Genomic DNA, 16330 nt, shown 5'->3' on the forward strand with positions numbered 1-16330 from the left:
CAGAATAATAATAACCTTGTAAGAGAGGGAGAGATTCATTTCATTCACCATTTCATTGTGGTACCAGAGGAGAACCCCTTTTCTATTCCCCTTACCTCATCAAGACATCTTTCATACTGTTCTCTCTGACTTTCATTTTCCAGAGCCAGTGCTGAATTCTCCGCCTACAGTAAAATACAATAAATAAATAAAAATGTAAATTAATCAATGTGTATGTTGTGCTACATGACAGCTAACTTAGAATGCATACTTTATGTACCTCTTCGACATCCAAAAAAAAAAAACCTATAAATTTTATTTTTGCTGCAATTGCTATTTTGAGTAAAAACAGAAGTGACATTAGTTTATGAGATTATTCATAGCACGCATTACAGTTTAGAACAATATAGCAGCAGCCATTCTAAGTACGTCTACGAGCTAATCTTGTCGGGTGTAAGAGAATCTGCAAAGAAACGTGATAAAAGATATTGGTACATCTTTTCTTCCACCCCTTTTAGAGTGGACTTGCTGTTTGAGAAAGCCACCTGGAAGCAAACAGAAGCAGCTACTAATGGAAGTAAATCAAAGGCAATCTTATGCAGATGTTTAATTGTGGCAGCTCTTTATAAGCCTTGTTTCTCCAGATACATTGGTCATGCAAGAGCTAATTGATAAATTAGACTGTCTAATTGCACCAGATACATTTATTAATCTTTACTTTAAAAACAAACACCACCATTTCAAGAGTAAGAGTGATATTTTAGTACATCTAAATGCAATCTTAAAGTCAGATAATTTTACTCTAGCGCATGGCAGTTTAAATGCGATAAAGTTTTCTGTGTAGTAGTGACTTTAATCTGTCCTTAATTTTCATGGTATTCAGATTTTTTGCATAGTGCAAACTTCAAAAATGGCACAACCTGATACATAAATTACACTAAATCAATGTATTTTTGTATATATTATGGCTTTACTTTAGGAATACTTTCTGTGGTGGAAAAGGAAATTCTCTGAAGTGTGCTGTACACAAATGCATCAGCTACATACAAAAGCAAATTTCAACCAGTTTTCTCTTAAAGACTGATAAACTGAAACAATATATAAAAATCTATGAGTTAAAACTGGCTCTAGAAACCTCTCTGCCTCCAACTCATACCTTCACACCACGTAAGCATAAATCCACAACCAGTACACTCAGATAATTACAGCTATTACACAATTTACATTATTTTATTCACTTTTACTGTTCTATCAATCTGTAAAAGTTTAACAAATGAGGTTCCAAAAGAACTGCGGTTAAGATACAGGAGTCATAAATAYGGTCAACATTTGCAATTTTATAGAAAAATTTAATATAATATACTGTATGGAAAGGTTTCATGAAGAGATCAACAATTACCACTTCCTTGTTAAGTAATTTCAGTGATCCAACAAAACAAAAATCCCAGAGTCCAATAAATCAATCTATTGACAACAATTTCAAATTCAAGATAAATCCTAAAAATCAGATATCAGAAGGGAAACATAAATATAAGTAAATAACCGGTATTTTGAAAAAGAGGAAACAATGAAATGGAGTTAAGGAAGAAGGGCATATAGAGCTTACTTATTTACAAGTCTAAATAAACAACTGTATAGAATCAGTACGATGTCTCGGGGGTACAACCACARCCAACAAAGGGTGGTAAAATGCTCTGCATCGTATTTTCACAATACCCCCCACCAATGGATTCTGCAGGTGCCGAACCACTAGCAAAGCAGAAGCAGAAGCCACAAAAGCAAAAGCAGCAGCAAGAAATGAGAAGCCGGAGGGCAGACCGTCCTCCATGCCAAAGCGGCGATCAGACACAGCTCCTGGTGTGCTTTGCCAGACACATTCCAGCAGATTGCTTGATAAAAATAAAGGCATGGTTGCTATATAAAAATGTATTCCTGTGAGTTAAAATGTTTCTGACGTTTTCTCTATGACTTTCAGCCTAAAATGCCATGCAAGATAAATTGGTCTTGCTGTTTTAATGCAATCATTAAAGGACTGGTCTGCACAACCTTTTAATTTACCCATGTGGTGCATCTATGGGTTTAATCGTTTGAATTTTGATATACACAAACTAAAAAGCGTTGCATGATCTTATTCTAAAACAGTAAGGGCAGACTGCTTCCATGTCAATTTGTATAAAAGAGCTACAACATATAGCTGTACTAGATGAAACACCCGGAGAGCTCCCCGTATTTCTCTTGCTCCATTTTTTTCTGGAACACTGTGAGGTTGTAAATGGAAGCTAAGCTTTCTTGGATCTTTTAGCTGAAACTCTGATTTCAGTGAGTTATTCCTTTAAGAACAGGTTACCAAAATTAGGAAATTTGAATTTCACAGCATTATAAATAAACAGTACATTTTTCTTCTTATCAAGTCATAGTGGAGACATCTGTATAATAAAAGCGTTTTTCACACCAGTGGCTTCGAAAGTGTACTGAAGGGATGTGATACAGTCAATGCTAGCTTGACTCCTGTGCTTCTTGATTGCTGAGCAAATCATGCCTATTTATKTGGCATTTTTGTAATGAGGACTGGACAAGAAGGGAACACTTCGCTAACTTCACTTAAGATCCTGTGCCTGTTCCCAAAAGATGGGAAAATGAGTATTTGGTATACTAAATCACTCTATATTGCAACTGAATACTTGATAAATAACCCACATTCCCCCCATAGCATTCATTTGCAAAATTTATAATAGCATTTGTGGTCTCAGAACCCTACCTCCTAATCCAAACCTTCATCTCTTTAACAGAAACCGCTGGGTTTTGTACTTATAAGTCTGCTCCTTTTTTCTCCAAGGGATCTCCCTACCTCCAGTACTGCATATTCTAGGCATCTTCTGCCAGCTAAGCAAAGTAGGTCTCCTTGGAAGAAACTTTCAGGTACCACTATTACTTTTTATTTTGGTGTCTGACATTTCAGGCCAGGCCTAACACTAGCCTGAGTCGCAGTAACAAGCCAATGCTTCTCACAGCATGAAAGCTATCGCACGCTTGCAGGCACCCAGAGACAGCAGTAAAGAAGTTCTGGCCCATTTCAGTTGTTTCTCCCAGATGTAACCTAGGAGGGGACACCACTGGAAAAAAAAAACAGAAGATTACTGAGAACGGTATTTTCTTAGATTTCTAGTTTTAGGTATAGCTATCTAGGAATTTATGCACATTTGATGTATCGTGTGCTACACACAGAAATAAATAGACCATCCCTGCCCCTCAGCCCCACAAACACCAAAAGTGATGCAGCCTACCAAACCGCTGCAGACATGTGACGTGCATCACCACCAACCACATGGGCAAGCGTATCTTTTCTTGGGGGTCAGCCCCCAAAGCACAGTATCATTCAGTCAACCAAAAATAGCTGTGACACAACTTGCCACTAAATGAAACACTACACGTTGCTTTTGGATCATTATAGATTCAAGGATCCTACAAATGTCAAAATAGAGGTATCTGCTAGTTCTGATATGGAAGAAATTATTTTGCAGAAGAGTCTCTGTAAACACTGGAAAATTTAAAGATTTAAATCATGACATGCATAATGCTAAGCAGCTTTCAACTGCCTTAATTAGAGACAACTTTCTCCTAAACTGTGAGACTGTTTATGGCAAATCAATTTGAAAGTGAAAATTTAAGATTTCTCTGTATAAAATAGAGGCTGCCTTGTATCGACATCATTGCCAAGATCCAGTCATTATTACAGACTTTGTCAACTCTAATTTTGATTCTTTACTCTGGATGGAAAACATAGCCCTTATACTGATGATAGTTATCTCTAGGCCAGCTAAGAGCCTTCTCTCTCCTTAACACTTGTTTAAGATTAGTCTGTATTTTCTTTTATGGGGCAACCATTTGGGCAACCTTCATTTCATTTAAGATTAGCAAAATGGACTATACTCTAGATGCATTGAGGTCTAGTCCTCTTCCTGCTGAAAGCAATATGAGTCTGCCATTTATTTCCCATGAATGCAAACACAGGAAGAAACAAGAAACAAACCATATAGGTTTTCACTTTACACAATGTTTCCTTAAAATTGGTTAATTATTATTTGGGGTCAGAGGAAGTTCCTTCATTCAAAATGATTTGCTGTTCATGACGCTAGAAGAAACAAGGAGACCTGCTACAGAAGGCAGCCTTAGCATTCTTCACGTTTTTTAAAATATGTTCATGGCCTGGATCAGTAAAGCTAAGACAACTCATCACACTTTTCTTTTTTAATCTGTAGAATGGTGATGATACTTAGCATTACGATATCCTTGACTGAAGGCTAATATCAAAGTGTCCATTCAGTCAGTACAATCAGCTAAACTTCACAGCCTCTGAAGGTGATTTTCACAAGCATTTGAAGTCAAACATGCATCTCAAATATATGCTTAATGTGGTCATATTTACTTTTTTTTTTAATTAAGCAGCAAAAGAAACTAGAGCTTTTTGCCTCATAGGAACCAAGCAAACAAACAAACAAATGGAGGGAAGGGTTTTCTCCCCAAAAGTATTCCTTACCAGTAAGCTCTGAGCCAAAAAGCTCTCTGCTCCCTTCCAGCTAACAATCCTCTTTCTGAGTTTACATATTCAAAGCGCAAGATCCCCTCACTGTCCCGAGTGTGAGATAGTCTTTGGGGTTCAATCCTCACCTAATACTGATGGAACATGGCAACTTTCAGCTAAATATTAACATCAGACTAAAAATAGCTGAAATCAATTTGAATATACTCTTACATTAATACCTGCCTTTTTACTATTTTAGAGGAGATTATTACTGCAGGTGAAGGATCATCTCTGAACCACAATTTCTTCAATATTTATCTATGGGTTTGGTAGAAGAGGCAGACACATTCGTAAAAATGCCAATGGACACACATGGCTCCTTCAGATTTGCTTGCTTCTTCAACTCTGTAAATGGCACTTGAGAGGATAACTTTCATTTAACATCCTGCAAAAGCCATTTTTATTGTGCCCCTTGAAAGAGAAGTGAACTGAAGTGCTTAAATCATGATTGAATATAAGAACTGGACTAAGGACCCTAAAGTGTTCTGAAAAAGTTTAAACTTCACCTCTTTGTGCCTTGATTGTAAAAGTCAGCAAAATAGGAATAACAACACTTTGCTATCTAGCCAAGGTGTTCAAATGTGTAATGAATTAGGATATCCTGGGTGCACTGGGGGTCTTTAAGTGAAGAATATTAGTTAATGTATCTATTAGGAAATCTTCAACAGAGAGTCTTCTACACTTATAACCACAATGAAATGAATTAAAATGGTGAATTTTCTGCTAGAAGGCATGAATAGAAAAACCGGTCTTCCTTACTCAACCACTGTAGTGTTGAGGCAAAACAAAAGGATGGGGGGGCGAGAGATGAAAGGGAAGGAGAGTAAATGTTTACTCCACACTAAGGGAAAAGGAGATGAAGGTCTAAAGGTTGTATGTCAAGTTAGCAACTCAACATGCTTTGAAGGCATCATCAATAAAGGTCATGGGGAAGAAAGTTATGACAGTGAACTTTAAAATCCCTGACAGAATGCTACAACACTGGTTACCATGTGCACTGCTTTGTTATTCATACTAACCCATTAGKCCCTTTCTAGAAAGGTTTATTGATCTACACAGACACTCATTTGTCATGACCTGTGCAGTATATTAACAGCTGTCCAAATACTTCAAATGAGCTCAGCAATTTTTTCATGTTTTCAGCCTATGATTTTGTATAGTTTGTGGTCACCGCTGCACACAGCATATTATTAGAGAGGTCAAAACCTAGGTTAAAGTCTGTAGTTGGTACCATAAGGGGTAATGTTGCTCTCATCTTTCCTTGGGTCCTTTGGCATTTTTTTGGTCAGCAGCTGTTCTAGGAAGAGTTTGCTACTTGAACCATCTCCGTATCTTTGGTTGCAGGAAACTGTCTCTCTACTTTTCTGCTCGTCTTGCACAGAAAAACCTGCCCTTTGAAAAAACAACCCTGTAATCACACTTCTTTTCAAATTAGACAAATCATCAGACAAAAGTTTACCAGCATAGTTATGGGGTTAGAGATACAGAAAATTCCATTTGCGCTTTTAAACCAACATACTTATACCAACAAAAGCCTTCAYTGCCTTCTCGCACGAGAAAAGCATCCCCGCTGGCACAGGTTATGCCAGTTTCCAGGGCCCTTTCTATCGCTGCAGATGCCAGCTGACTCCTAGCAAGGACGTAACTCATCCCACGAGCAGTTTGTTCAAGTGCCTCACCGTGGATCAGCCCGTTCGCACGGGCTGCTTCCACCTTTCGCTTTAAGCTTTCTGCAGGCAACAGAGCAACTCCGCTGCGAGCGGAGAGCGGGTCCCTGCTGAACCGCGGGTCACGTGCTGCGGCTCTGCTCCCTGCCCCTCCAGCCCCAGGATGGTAACTGGTGAATTTAGCAGAGCAATACTCAACAAAATATTCTTTTTTTACCTGAAACTTTAAAATATTCAGCCAATGTTCAGTTCACATTCAAGTATGACATGGGATGAAAGCAATGCATATGGAAGTCTAAACAATAAAATATGGACCCACATAAGCATTAATTATAATTCTGTCTATCAAAAGGCCATATTAAACTTTACTGGGTGGTACTGGAAGGGACCATTCTTGCAGTTCAAAATTTCAATAATAAACATTTTTAATTCTCCATCGACACAAAAATATAGCAAGAACAAACCACCAAGAGTTCTCATGAGCAGTCTCTCTCACAGGCTGTGCTATGCTCTTGCTGTGYTACCAATAAAATGGGGTGCTAGTCTCATAGAGAGCAGTATAGCCTCCTTCTCTTGATGTATGCCAAAAATGAGAAGATATTCATTCAACATCAGAAAGCTAATCACTTAAGATTACCTAAAAATGAGYGCTTAAATGTTCCTAACAAAAAGCAGCCCAAGGTCTTTGCAGCTACGTATGATGTTTTACAAATTATTAATTAGCTGATTCATGTATTCAAACAGGAATTTACACTGGGAATTCTTGTCTAGCAGCTCAGCAGCATGTCACAGGGAGACTCCCTCAGCCATGGTCCTGGCCAGGGTTCACACATGACCACACAGCTCTTTTCCTGTCCGTTCAGCGTTTCCTGGTTGCCCCCAGAAGAAACTACGGGTGTTCAACTTAAGCGATGAAGCCTTCCTTTTGAAAGAAAGGGATAACTAGAACTTAATCCTTCAAATCTACTCATAAGGGATAGACATCTGAACATCAGAAGCTGAACCAAACCCAAACCAAACAAGATTCATACACCACTACTGATGAACAAATATTAAAATAAACATCATATTCCTGGGAATTCCTCTGTAAAATACATTTACTGTGGATTTTTTTKTTTTGTTTTCCTGAAGCTGTGGCTGGAATATTTTAATTGGTTCAAGAATCATAATATTTGTGGATTTTATTTCTGTTGACTCTAAAGTAGTTAGAAATGATGAGCCTTTAAACCTTCAACATTTTCCCTTCTGACACCACAGAAATGTCTGGAGCTGACATTTTAAAGAGCAGGTTAGAAACAGATCTAGCAAAACAGACTCCATTATAAGCCCAGGCTTATCTTCCAGCAAATAAATATCTAGGCTACCAACAGATATATCAATAATAGCTTTTTATGTGTACCTGTACGCAAATTGSAGCTAACAGAAAATTCCAGCATTAGTTACAGAGAATGTAATAGATTTACAGTGCATCCACAGGTAAAACACTGTCAATACAGGCCTCTGCATACACAGCTTAAAATTAGGAAGGATGCCATTTTTCCAAGATTCTTCTAACTGGTCACAAATATTYTTTGAGGAAGAGGAGTAAAATAGATCTATATAAGCACAAACAGGCAGCATAAAGTGTGTGCATTTCTTGAGGTTAAAGATCCAAAACACATATAAAATGGTATATATAATACATATATACTTGATAAAGCATAGAAATACAAGCATGGAAAATCAGAGGTCCCAGCAGGACTCCTATTTTTATCACTCATCCTCTGAATAAAGTGCTGAAGCACTTTAGTGTGGTCGGTATGACACATGGCCATGCACAGGGGCCAACTCCATCACCTCCCATAAACAATATTCTCAGTCTGCCTGAAGAGAAGCAGCTGCTGTCAGCGAGGGGTAAAATTAGAGTGCAGGGATTGCTCTCTCATTAACAGTCTGGCAGACCTCACCCAATTTTACGGGACCCACGAAGCTACATGACGCCAATCAGGCCATACAACACTCAGTGCCAGGCAGGGCAACACAGACTTGAGTGGTCAAGAAGAAGAAATGCTTAAACTCATTCACCCTTCCCAAAATTCATAAGGTGMTAGCGGCACGAGGCATCTTCCTTGGAGGCCTGCACGTGGAGCACGGCGTTACCAGCCATGATGCCATCAGGCAAACGTTACACTGCACTTGCGTGCAAGGAACAGTGAGTCCATGTMATACGATAAAGGTATCTCTACAGATTTTGTTTATTTCCTGATTTTCCAATATTTATCTTCCCCTTGCAAATTGTGAACCAGATGCAGCTGTTACATCTTGTTCCTTTTTCTCTTGTTTTTTAAGCAATTTGTTCCCTTATGAAATCTCCTCTCCCTAAGAGCTGAGGGCATGTCACCCTGGCAGGGTTACTGTGCTCCCCCATGTAYGCTTGCCAGGTAGTCACCTCCTCTATCAAAGAACTAAAAATGAAACACCTGACCTATGAAAAAAGTATGTAAGTGAAAAAGCACTTACAAAAGTATTCCAAGTGAAACTAAAAATTCTCACAATTAATGCAGGAATATAAAGGCATGCAGCATGGACCTGACTCATCATAAAGGATGTTTTGCGATTAATATCAACTGTATGTAACACATACATAAATACCTTTGTACCTGTAATATGGACTAGTCATATCACTGAAGGGGAACTTCTGTATGGTGATTCAGAGCTTTGTTTGGTTGGTTGCATTTGTTTCAAATTTTTTTGGCAAAAAACAAAACTCTTCTGGGAAAATTCTATGACTATTTCTTTGGAATTAGAAAAGACTGGCTGAACACTTGACTCCATACATCTATCACTGACGCTGGATTAAAAAACTTTCAATGCAAATACTTGCTTTCCTTTAAAAAGAAGCATTTTGTGGAAGATTTAGATGAAATTTTAAAATGACACTGAAACCAGTACAAATATCTCCAGGACTTTGGCTCTTTCTGTATGGCATCGACTTTTTAAAATTTGTTTGACTAATCATCAAGCAGATGTCTTTTGGGGGCTGTTTGTTTTTGAACATTTTTTATCATTTCATGGCACGGGGAAGCAGGTATGGAAAAAGAAACTCAAGAGACAACTAGTTCATCCTCACAGGACCCACATCAATATCCAAGTAYAGAAAAAACTACAAAGGCCTTATGCTTTTTTTTTTTTCTCAGAAGGTGAAATTCAAAAATTTAGCTATTCTTTTCAGGAATTTTAATATAGCTTTTCAAAGTTTGGCAGGTCACACTGCCATACTCGATTCAGGAATATAATGTAATTTTAGAATCTAAATAATTTTACACGGAATGATGACGTATTTTGGCAGGTCACACTGACATATTCGATTCAGGAATATAATGTAATTTTAGAATCTAAATAATCTTACACAGAATGATGACATGTATTTTCCTTTTAAAAGTATGATTAAACTAAAAACAATGGACACTGGAATTAAGTAGAAATGCTTGAAATTAAGTAGAAGAAAGCCAAGGAATATACCTACAAATATACAGGATTACTTTACTTTTTACATTACTTTAAATTTACCTTCACAGTTCAATGCAATGGCCCTACTTCCACAACTGGTGCTTCCAAGCAGCTCCAGGCACCTGAGCAGAAGTGTATTATTAAATTATATTAAACAGTGCAAATTTGGGCCTAAATTTGGCATTATCTACAAGAAACACCCCTCCCCAAAGCAAACACAAAAAACTAAGCAGTTTATTGTGCTTTGGGTTGATGACAGAAAGAGAAGATTCAAAATTTTAGTGCATACCTGCCTTCTCCCCCCGCACGTCTTTTAATGTGTGAACAACACCACTGTTAATTGTCTTCTTTAACCATTTATTTTGGCTCTCACTGGGAGATGAAATAACAGATGTTTTGCCCTGTCTTCTGAGAAAGAGAATGCTGAATTTTTAATCAAGATTTTTTTTTAATCTATTTATCCTGTTTCCTCATTTAGTTCAAACAAAAATAATTATGAAATAACGTAATGTAAACTGACAGCTTAACAAACACTGTCACCTGAACTCAAATGCTTAAATGTCACATCTGTTGTCCGTGAGATGAAACATTCTTATTAGTTCCCTGTTATCCAGAGATTCTTTAAKTGGGAAAGATTTTTTTTTCTTCTTCAAGAAAGTCTTTTCTTTTTTTTTATAACAAATATCTTTTGAGCTTATTTTTACATGATTTCTGAGAAAAAAAGAATGATTTTTTCTTTGTTGTATTATGTAATATTGCGATTTAAAGCATTACATGATGTTATAATTGATATTAAGCGTTACAAAATATTTTTAAAATAATAAAGTATAAAATATTTTATTTTTTCCCCTCCTATGATGAATCATTTTATCCCCTTCCTTTAAACACTTGGCGTTAAAAGGTTTCCATCACACTTGGCTATTAACGTCAACGGTTTCACAATTCAGAACATAAATTTATAACAAGTTTCTCTGTTTCTAACAACACAGCGCATTGAGTTATTCCTGAAGGCAGCGTCTCCTGCAATTTCGCTTTCTTCAGAAGAAGTCACCCATAAGTCAACTGCCCCCGGGTAGTTCAGAACGAACTTCTTTGGAAGGTCTCAGTTATCGCCCTCCCTTGCAGGTAAGGCGCCGAGAGGCAGAGCGAGGCGAAGCCCCTCTTGGTGCAGCGTGCTGCAAACGGCACCAGACGCCACATCTTGTGCAGCGACCGTTTCATAGCCAATAGCTAACTTGGAATAACTGAATCACAAAATTACTGCTCATCTCCCGCCAACTGACATAAAACTCTATTTGTAACCATCAGCTTGCTTCTCCCGAAAGCTTTGAAAATATATATCTGTATTTTTATAGGCACAGTAAGCAGCACACGGTGCCACTCGCTCTGCACGGCGACACATGGTAGGTTGACTTCTGCACTGACATTTGCTAAATTAAAAGTTCCTAATCATTTTATTTTTAATCTTTTAGCGTGGAATAGGGAATTTTCAGAGAAGTTGCATTTAAGTCAGCAGAAGAAACAATCCCCCTCCCCACCAATTCTGTCTGGTTTTATAAGCCTCAACAGCGGGTGGTCGCTGCTTCGTCGGGGGGGTCGGGTCCTTCAGCCCACGCCACCGGCCAAGGCACCTCCAGGCCCTCCCGTAACAGGCAGCAGCTCTCGGGATGTCTCCTACCGGGAAAGGAACATTTCTCATAACAGCAATGTAAGAGATAGGGCTGTTGGTCGGGAAGCATCTTCTGAAGGTACCGACAGGCTTTTTCCTATAAGCAAGAGACATGCCAGAGGAGTTCCGAAAGAAGTTACTGTAAAATTTCAAACGCTTTCCCTTGGTTAATTTTACAGCTTCGTATTCCGTGAAAATGGAAAACATGCAACAGTACAGAAACATATACCTAAAAGCCAGCTACATGAAAAGTAAATTTTAATTTTACCTTTATATGTAATTAAGCGGCACAGCACAATACTAAATATTTTCTAATTATTTACTCAATCTTGTTCCTCAGTATATAAAATTTATTTCCAAAGTTTTCATAAAGCTGGCCTTTTATCCTTATATTTGTTGGTTAACTACAACTCTAACAGGTCCAAGAAAAGCCTTGGACAGTATTTACACACGATGGGAGCATGCAGCATATTGTAAAAGTTCCTAGAAAAACCAACAAACTTTGGCTGACAATCACAGACGTCATGTGGAATTTTTAAGAGAGGAAACATTCATTTATTTCTTCAAGGCTGTGTGCTTTAGAGAAAGGGCATTCATTAATATACTGCTTTGAATCACATGCCTTTTTTTTTTTAAGAATGAAACATAAAATTAAGTTAAACTCTGTGAGATTCAGGGGTGCTTCTCCCCCTGTTTCAGTAAGAAGCACAGGCCTAGGAAAGCCAGCAGCAGCCCCACAGCCCGGCTCTGATTTACATAGGGAGCCAAATTCAGACCACGCATAAGTGAGCACAACTCAAGTGCAGCCACTGGAACTGCATCCACTTAGGCACATCCAAATTTGACACGAGCTGGCCAAATATACTAACATTAGTATTGAACACGAGGAAATGGTGCTGTTATCCTATTCCGAGCTGCTGTTCAAAAGCAATATCAGTGATTAATCGATTGGCCTAAAGGGAAAACGTGGAGAAGAGAAAAAAAATAAATCAATGTGTGAAATACTATGCAATGCAATATACACCTAGGATCAATCATATTACTGCTCTCTCTGTTTCGGCTGCAATTGGGAAATAWCCCTGCCTGGCCGAGGTCACAGGCAGCGCAAATCCGTTGCTTAAAAACATCAGAATTTCTCTTCTCTTATTTCTATTCAATTGCTCTGTGAAAAATACATTTTCCCCCTAATGTTAGCAACTCCTTTGTGACTATAAACTACAAATGTCTGTTTTCACCCATCTATATTGGGCAAAATTTTGAAGAGTTACCCTTGGGTCACTGTGAAGGACAAAACAATAGGATAAAAAGAGAACAAAATACACCATCACTGGAACGAGAAAAAAGAAATATTCTGCCATGCAAAGAGGAAGCAAGAGGAAGACACAAGCTGTTTCCTTAGCAATAAAGTTATTCCAGCACTACACCACGCGCTTCTGTRGAGCTCTGCTACAGCTGGCTCAGGGAACTATAACGCGCTGCTCTACTGGGGCTAATAGTCAGGTTTCCAAGATGAGTTAATTAGTCCAAATGCAAACTGCAGAGCTAYGCTGCTGCTAACTGAACTACCTTGCCCCCAGGGCACTACGCAAACGGACTATATTGTTTATAACGCTTGTAACGTGGCCTCTTTCTCTGCTGCACTCCTCCTGCGTTAATTTAATCAAATTAATGTACTTACTAGATCAGCTGTCTCCGCGTGGCACTGGCTAAACACTGTGAGATCTAACGAAACTGCCTTTATGAYGGCATAGATCAGATTTAAGGTAACAGAAAGAACATTCGCTGATTATTTAAGAAAAAAATATTACAACTATCAATATTGGTACAGGAGGTTCAAGTATACTGGCATCAAAAGCAATACAGGACTGCAGGAAATTATCAAGGCGCAGGCAGGGATTTTTATCTGACACACGTCTCAGGTGCAAAGAAGCAAACTCCATAAGGTTCAAAAGAAAAAAAAAGAAGGATCTATTACAAGGCAGACAAAGGGAAACGTTGGCTATTTCAGCCATATGACTTTTTCATTGAAAAACCTGTTTTAGCTCATTTCCAGGCTACCCTAAACCAGCAAGAGAAATGCTAACCAAGTATTTCAATGGAAGCAACATGRGAGAGCAAGATTTTATCTGCTCATACAAYGCACAAGCATTCTCACATCCCGCAMAACCCTCACACGCATTTCTTCAGCTGACCCGCAACTGTTGTTGCAATAACTTTACAGAAGATTTTGTCCAGCAAAATACTTCTTTTCTTGTGTCAATGTTCTGAAAAGCTGACCGAAAAAGACTATATCTTACTTGCTTCCTCTTTTTACAAGAACTTTTCTTCTAAATAACTGAAATATTTAGACCACGAGCATTAAAACCAGAAAGATTATTTTGGAAGAACTGGTAATTTGTTTGTTTGGAGACAGTGAGGAAATCTGCAAGCGTATTGAAGGAGAAGAACTGTAATTAACAATTGAATATTCTTCTTTCCTGAAATCAGGTCCTAGTTTTGGCCTTGCACGCGTAGGCATTAACCAGAGCAGGGACAGGAAGACGCAGGCATGGCCGGGACGYGCGGGCAGGGCCGCCGCAGGCGACGGGGCGCTCGCAGTCGCCTGGGGGGCTCGGGCRGGAAGGGAGGATGCTCTGCCCTCTAGATGGCACGATGCACCTGCGCATCCCCGCTGCTGGCCGAGCAGCGCGCCAGGCAATTTAATCATTTCCCCACCCGCGCAGGACATGCGGGGCCCTAAGTCGGAAGGATCGACTCTCAGCGGAACGGTGATGCTGCACGCTGCTAAAACGCCGAAGCGAGGCTACGCGGCGCGGGAAAGGTGCTCGCCGGGGGCGCGCAAGGGCTGGAGCATCCTCCCGGCGCCCCCCGAGGTTAGGCATGCATTGTGCGTACCCGTAGAGCTGGTTTGACTATAAACTGAAATTAAAAATTTAGTTAGTGAGTAATCAGTTATCTACGGAACCATCAGCAAAAATCACAGTCCAGTGTAATGGGCCCACGTCAGATTATTACACATTTGATGTATCTGTTCTCTTTATATATTTATAACTAATCTTAAAAGCATGACAGATTAAGCAGATTTAAAAATAATCGTTTGAGTGTCTTCTGCTATAGATTACTAGAGTGACTACATAATAGAGTGAGTATTGAATTTCATGAGTATGTTAAGTGCATGGATTTCATACGTGTAGCTAAATATACTACCACAGCCAATGCAGGAGCCAAGACTCTCATATGATGCAAGTCAGCACAGCTCCAGTAATTCCAGTAATCTGAGTGTAACTACACCTGCCCACAAKCTCAGCTACAATCTCCATTTTTATATGTCTGCATGAGGAACAAAAAAGAAATCACTAGCAAATTGGGAAAAAGTGCATCACCATGCAGACCTCATTACTGTTTCATCATTTTCCAAGGCCAGTAAAGAGAAATGATTAGAGAGAAATTATTTTTGCTATGTAAGAGTTGTAAGGGGTTCAGTACTAATAGCTGAGGTAAATTAATTGGGATTTCCTATGCAGCCAGTGAAGACTGTCCACAGAACACAGGGTTTTCCTGACAATGTTAGTTTGACATGAACTTCAGCTACTTATTAARTTTATGAACAATATGGCTTTCATTATTGTCAAGGAAATCACATGCATCCGTATGTAAATTAAAAATATAAGGCACGATTCTAAAACCACTCTCACACAGAACCTTTCCTCTGAAACACAAGCTGCTGTGAGCACCGAGACGGCTCACAAAAAGGGCTTTTGGAGAACCATTCCCAGGGTGCGTATCTGATAGAAACTATTTTAAAAAACTACTGAGTTTCGCTCTTTGCAATGATAGATGTGTTGGGATAAACACAGTCACCTAGATGTATAGCATACGGTTGGAAAATCTCATTTCGTTCAGTAAGGAGAGTGCATTTTCAATTGTATCACCCGCCTGATTGCTAAAAAAGGTAAGTTACATTACCTGCTGATTACGTGCAGAAAGGCACTATGCATGGAGACATGGGCACGGAAAAAAACTACCATTATTTAAATTATAAAAGTCGGTCTGAAATATCAGATTCACTACAACCTCGCACGGACTTTTTGCAGAACATGGTTAACATTTATTTCAATAGAGAATATCTGACAGGTTTAATAAAAGCAAGATAATTTTCCTTGACTTCTGTGGCTTACCTTTTCTCCACAGACTACACCTATTGCTCAGACCTTCTGGCACCAAATCATTATTCTTATAGCCATATTCAATACTTTGAACTATTTAAAGAGTATTTGTTATGTCAGCCAAGGAAGTAGCACAGAGAAAGAACTGTAAGAAAAAGCCACTGTACTGGACTTTGAAATATCACAGAAAAATCTTTATTTATATTTTTACAAAAATTACAACCAAATGTTTGGCTGTGCTAAAACTGACATTTAAATGTTTATCTCTCTTCTGTTTATTCTTCTGTAAAAAATCTAGCGCTCAATRTAGTATCTTGAAGATCCTAAAGTTTACCTATAATTCTCACGAGTGCATGCACCATAACTTAGACAACAAGTGAAAACTATAGCTAAACTAAAGGATCTTCTAAACAGTATCTCAACTAAAATATTATGTGAATTAAAAATTACTTGTAAGAAAGAAGTTTATTTCACCTGGAAAAAGTTGAATTCCCTGATGCCAGAAAATGACGTCTTCTGTCAAGCTACCTTGAGTAGGTACAAATAAGGAACAGCAGAAGTTACCCACTCTGTCTTTCCGGTGTGCTTTGCACCTCACCCAGGTGGACTGTTGTGTGTGACAAAAGTGCTGAAATATCTGACTCAGGATTAGTAAGCTAATAACCTTTATTAAAACCTAAATTAACTGCATGAGCAGCCTGATGGAAAAAATTCTGATATGCACCAAAATTCCCCTTAAACAAATGGCTGATGGGATATGAAATGATGTCACACTTAA

General features: G+C 38.7%; 1 protein-coding gene across 2 annotated transcripts in view; it reads right to left on the reverse strand.

The window, feature by feature from the left end:
• The window catches only part of NCKAP5 (NCK associated protein 5), a 366198-nt gene that overhangs the window by 100152 nt on the left and 249716 nt on the right, over positions 1 to 16330 (reverse strand). For both annotated transcript variants that reach the window (XM_026089071.1, XM_026089070.1), the window contains exon 7: positions 96 to 164. In XM_026089071.1, coding sequence (XP_025944856.1) covers positions 96 to 164 — 69 coding nt within the window. The remainder of the gene's footprint in view (positions 1 to 95; positions 165 to 16330) is intronic.

Source organism: Apteryx rowi, unplaced genomic scaffold (genome assembly GCF_003343035.1).
Source record: "Apteryx rowi isolate R43461 unplaced genomic scaffold, aptRow1 scaffold_8, whole genome shotgun sequence".
Lineage (NCBI taxonomy): Eukaryota > Metazoa > Chordata > Aves > Apterygiformes > Apterygidae > Apteryx > Apteryx rowi.